Source organism: Anneissia japonica, unplaced genomic scaffold (genome assembly GCF_011630105.1).
Source record: "Anneissia japonica isolate Jap-2015-1 unplaced genomic scaffold, ASM1163010v1 scaffold287835_len3118868_cov185, whole genome shotgun sequence".
Lineage (NCBI taxonomy): Eukaryota > Metazoa > Echinodermata > Crinoidea > Comatulida > Comatulidae > Anneissia > Anneissia japonica.
Window position 1 is genome coordinate 587039 of NW_022737223.1, and position 6095 is coordinate 593133.

At 33.3% G+C, this 6095-nt stretch overlaps 1 protein-coding gene across 2 annotated transcripts in view; it reads right to left on the reverse strand.

Moving 5' to 3' along the window:
* The window catches only part of LOC117117217 (formin-J-like), a gene marked incomplete at its 5' end in the record, with an annotated part of 49117 nt that extends 43987 nt beyond the window's left edge, over positions 1 to 5130 (reverse strand). For both annotated transcript variants that reach the window (XM_033261454.1, XM_033261453.1), the window contains 1 exon segment: positions 4828 to 5130. In XM_033261454.1, coding sequence (XP_033117345.1) covers positions 4828 to 5130 — 303 coding nt within the window.
* Positions 5131 to 6095: the final 965 nt, after the last annotated feature.

Below are 6095 nucleotides of genomic sequence, written 5' to 3' on the forward strand. Positions count from 1 at the left end.
AGAGACAGTATATATATATTATATAAATATCTGGCAGATTGTATAACTATTTCATATAAATATTTGAAAAATATTAATATTAAATATTAATATTATAAATTATATATAAATTGATAGTTTAAATATTTTTATATAAATATTTTATATTCTTTTGGGCATAAAACTACAAGAAATCTGTAGAGATTGCTAATTTGAGGAAAGAGTGAATATGAAGCGAAACAGAATTAGACCAAAGAGCCAATAAACAACATATACAACAAAATGATCTATCAGCAATTCATACATAAAGTGAGCAACAAAAGCAGCTAGTGATACGTGACATCAAACAATCAATAAGTCGGAAATGATGAAGACGATAATGAAAAACAACTGCACTTCCCAATTCCTAATGAGACTTATTTTTAGAGCATCATAATTGGCAAATGTACATTTAGTTAAGATGACAATTTTTAAAGCAAATAATTTAATAAAATTAGAAAAACCTTTAAAGGTTTTCATGGATTAATCAACTATCATATCTCGGTATCTTACCTTTTAAATACCGTAGTTCCTAGGGTAAGCCAATCTCTGGTATATGCACACCCTCAACTTTTACATACACACATTTGCTTGGGCAAAAGCCCAGGGTATAATTTAAATGAGAATGAGCTGACTTTTACAACAAATATCAAATACTGTCTTTGAATTAGGCATGCGTGCTGAAAAAAAGCCTTTTTATTGGAGATTTCCCAGATATAAGCCCAAAATCATACCAAGTATGTTGAAGGAGGTGAGCTTACACTAGATGAACTATGGTAAATACATGTTTTAAAGAATGTAAAATTTTTAACAGAATCTTCACAAGAATACTACTGTATGCAGAATCATTATCAAAATTTAATACCTTAGTTCTTATCTACTAATAGCAATAGATAAGATTTTTAAAGCAAATACTAGTAATTAAATAATTTAATAAAATAAGATGAATTTTGTTGAGGTACTTAAAGTTATTTAAGAACTAATCACAATCAAATCTCAATTTCGTATCTTTTTTTAACAACATAGAGTACCACAGTCATGTCATCACGACGCCAGGTGGCGCTCTCTGTTGTCAATAGACGTTGGTTACCGTTCACTATGCCTGAATGACTTCATAAGCTTTCTGGAATAGGCATTTTAAAATCTAATATTTTACCATCAAAATGTACTAAAGACACAAAAGCTCGCATTATATTAGTTATCGAACACACACTTAATCATCAATTAAAATTTACAAAGAAAAAGTAGGATACAACATTTTAATAATTACGTTATAAATTGGGATCAATGGTTTGTCAGTGGAGAAAATGGCATCTGGTTGAACGCATTTTGCAACGACAGCAACGGAGTAGTATCACATGGTATTGTGACGTAACACTGTAGCACTCACACACATATTTAACATAATCATGAGGACATCCATGAAATACTATAATCTTATAACATCTTTTTTGTAATCCATCATATCACTAATGTATAATATAAATAAAAATAAACCTACCTTCTTCCAGTTTTGTCAACATTTAATCAAATGTTTGCATTTTGGTCTAAGAGCAAAGACCTAGTACTGAAGGCCTACTCATTGAACATAAACACTCTTTTCTATATATCTCACAAGGGTAAAAACGATACTACTACTAGTCAATATGTCTGGATTTAATTTACGTATCATATAGTAAACAATTTTCTTTTCTTTCACTTTCATACATCCACACTGAAATACTCCCTTTTTCTTCAAAAATTATGTTTACAATACAAAAAAAATTTACTACTATATTTCAGTAAAAAGACCATTACAGAATGCACATATCATTAGCAGGAACTACACAAACTAGGAGGAACAGCCCTCAAGCAAATATTAGGAGTATGCCTTCCTCAAAATTATCAAAATATATCCACCTTGTAATGAAAGCAATTCTTAAAATACTGAAAAACGCTACTGAGAAACATTAGACTAAAACATTAATAATAGTGTAGTTTTATATAGCGCACATATCCATCTAATGAAAGATGCTCAGAGCGCTAGATACGTGGACTAGGAACTCGATCAATGACTATCTTCACCCCTAAGGGTCCCTTCGTGTCTGTGCTACCTAGTAACCCGGTACCAGCAACTCTCATCGTCCACCACAGGGGCTGTCTGTTTCAGTAGACCGGGGTATCCCTCTACTCGTCTCGAAAGATGTACTGGGTTTCTTTATAGAGCACACGAGCCATTGTATACACTAGGCCTTAATATCATTACCATTAGTGCGCTACCACTAGAACTAGAAGTTGAATATGAAGGGGTAATGTACAGTATGTTGCTATATATTGCATCTATTTGGCAACCCCACTCTGTGATTTTTGTGGCTGTTGGGTGGGAGGGCAGATGGTCAAGTGGCAGCAAAATAAATAATAGCTAAAAAAAGATTGACTAAAGTCAATGGCAAAACTTAAGGAGTAAGTACTGTAGATTTAATTTTTATTGCTATATTATGGATTAGGCTTTTAAAAATATGTTTTGTGTTGAAAGTTTAGGGCAAATCCAGGTGGGGGGAGAGAGCCAACAGGACTATGGCCCCACAAAAAAAGCGGGAATAAAAGAGAGAAAAAAAGAAAGGAAAAAGAGGGGAACACCTAATACTCCAAAACAAGCTAATTTTCGATATAAATTCCAAGTACCACCAGTGAATATTGGTTAAGCATTTCTAAACAAAAATCTCAAGCACCAGCTCCCCACACTCGGTGCTTCGTCCCTGAAGTTAAAGCACATTGAAACCGGGAGCAAAATGTGCTGTAATAAAGTTGAATTACTTTTATTTAATACTAAATGCTTGCCATGCCAACTACACAAAATATTTATTATTAGTCATTTTCAAGTAACTATTTGATTACTGATTGCCGTTAAGTGACTATTAAGGGGGTGAGTTCCAGAGGAAATAGAAGAGACTCAGACATGGCTTTAGGGAAATAAGCACCAGAATTTGTACACAGCAGAGCTCAGCTTTACAACTTAAAACATAACATCCATAGAGGAATTTAAAGTGACAGACATACCATGTGACAATAGGACAGTGTAATTGTCAACAGGCACATCCATACAAATATATAGCAAAAAATCCAATTAGACTTTAGTCAAATATAATTACACTTAAGTGGAATATACTTAACGTAATTTTAAATGTAGTAAAAAGTTAAATGCAATTTCACTTAACTACAATTAATTGCCACATCACAGCCAATCACAGGAATAGGACTTCAGAATCTTTATATGTATGTCAAATGATTTAAAAAGGGGGCTCATTTAAATGATTATGGAGCTATTTTCATACTGGAAATAAATATTGGCATATCAACAGACTTTAATTAAAATAAAGCAAAATTTTGAAATTTTTAATTTGTTTGCTCAAGTTTTGAGTATTGGCATAATGCCCAATACATTTGCTAGAAGCCTTTCAATTTCTGTTTCCTGATTTTTTTTTCTACATTGTCCATAATGAAACACCACTAAAATTCATGATGACTGCACAAAAAAATGTAACCTCAAAGTATCTAAAATGTAACTGACAGCACATGTTCCAGTTGCCATCTAAAATAGTACTTTCTTAAGTTGTTTATGCTAAAGTGTCTCTATCTATATCTGAATCTATCATCTTGGGGACGGCCTTTGGGTTATCAAAACTGTCATTAATTTATGATTTCAAAAATTTATTTAATCAAATCCGACAATCTGTCTTTATATCATTAGAGAACAAGTTATAGTGTTAATGTTTTAGTTCCCTTCTCTTTCCAATGACTTAAATAAATGTATTATCCCTCATGATTGTAATCACACTGGTGCACATACAGTGACATAACTAGAAGTCTTGAAATGGGAGGGGTGATGGGTGGGTGGGGAGGGGGGCGTTAGATGCACGAAGGTGTATTGGGAGCTCAATGATCAAGTGAGGAGGTGCTAGATCCCAAAATATGGTGATATGAGATTTTTAACTACTTGAGCATGAGTCTTTTTTTGTTTTGAACATTTTTCAGTTGGGCCAAATGGGGGAAGGGTGCCCCATATGCCACTATACACATCCTACCTCAACCACAAGTTCGGTTGTCATCTGCTACAATCAGCTAACAATTTTAAGTATAACAATGCAATTTAAGGGGGTCACCTTTTCTTTTTGTAAATCCATAAATATACATTTGTAATGTTATTTCTGACTAAATAACATTAGAAACATTGCTGCTAAGTTGTGGCATCATTATTTTCTGACATAACCTAACCACAACATTCGGAAAGTTTCTATAACATTTTATGTTTGCTATGCAACCACTTAAAAGCATGGATCACAGCGTTTATATTTGTACCACAAGCGCAACATAGCCTATGGCAGTCATAACAATAAATTTTAATGTGAATTTCTAGAAGTTAGGCACATACCATAACCACTGTGCTAGCTGCTCACTCGAGGCAGAAGGCTAGCATGTACTAAGCGCCAAATATGAACAAATATTTCACAATACGAAGAATGAGCCAACGATCATAGTGGCTAGCCAAGTCTTGTGTCTGCGTCAAATCACTTGATATTGTTCCCAATGTGTACTTCCTAAAGTGAAACAAGCTTTGTTACAGAAACAGTGGTGTATCTAGAGGGTTCGCCCCCTCCCCCAAAATACTTGCACCCCGTCACCCTCAACCATTCAGTATATTTTTTTAAGCTAGCACCATTCGCATAATCATCAAGCCCCTACTTCACCTTCGCACCCCCATTCCCTACTTCAAGATTCCTAGATACACCATTTTACAGAAATATACAGATAAAAGACGATTAATTTTACCTTTACTAGGTTGCCCAAGATCATACGCTGTGCATCACCTGTCTTATAATTATCCGAGAACTTCAGCTGCAGATCCCTCTTATCATCGTTTGTTAACTTTCCCTCTGTGATGAGGAGATCCAGTAATTCATCACCTTTCTCCCATTCTTCCTCAATCTTTGGTGACTGCACGAAAAATAATGACTGTGGGCGAGTCCGAGCTTTCGGAGACACTGGCTGCTCGTTGAATGCATTGGAATGGCGGACTGTCCACTGTCGTGAAAAATGGCGGAAGAAATTCCTTGTTCTTGATTTTACCCGTTCCTGTTAAAAAGAAATTGTACATTAGTTAACACCTCGATAAGAAGTGATTGCATCTTTGGTATTCTATTGATCTTGAAAATAAAGTTAACCTCTGCAATATAAAGTAATAGTTATTAATGTAAAACAATTTGCATTTACCAACATAAGGAACCACTGGTTTACAAAAGACATTTTAAGGTTTCAGCTGCAAGACACAAACTAGTCTTTATCTACTGTACATTTTAGTAGGATAAGAATAATACCTTAACCTAGTCTCCTTGTGTCAAAAGCAATGGATAGAAAACCAAATGGAATAAAATAATTGAAACAGTTCATGACTTTATGACTAAGAAATGTATGCAACTGACAACCTCGCACATATAACAGCTTGAAAAATCATCTTTTATGGGTACATGCCAACATTTAATTGTTTATATAAAATCTTTATAAAAAATAATTTAGTAAATACATTTATTGCTCATTTAGAAGGATCATATTTTAACGAGACAGCCTTCGCTGACTTGTGGACATTTTACTAGACTCTTATTACCAGCCAATTAAGGGTTTTCATAAAGAATTGTTCAAAACATTAATAAATGTTTATGTTATGAAAAAGAAATAATTAGCACAAAGTAAACAATACAAATACTATATAAAATGTAATTTAAATTTAATTTAATGGTTTAAAAGTTAAACCCATTACTGTCTTGTATGTATTCATTTTTTCCCTTCATTTTTTGAATGTTTATACATTATGTTTAGTTAAGTTGGAGGCTTATTAGCCACTAGCCATGATTACTATGTTGCTATCTGGCCTCTCCAGGTATTGTTTAATACTGAATTTTCATAAATTAAAAAAAAAAAGAAATAAAATTTCATAGTAATTTTTTAGCTCAACTGATGAAGAATTTAACAGTATAAATAATCATAAATTTACATTACTAAATACTTTACTGTGATTTGTGGAAAATTGTTGGGTTTCAAAT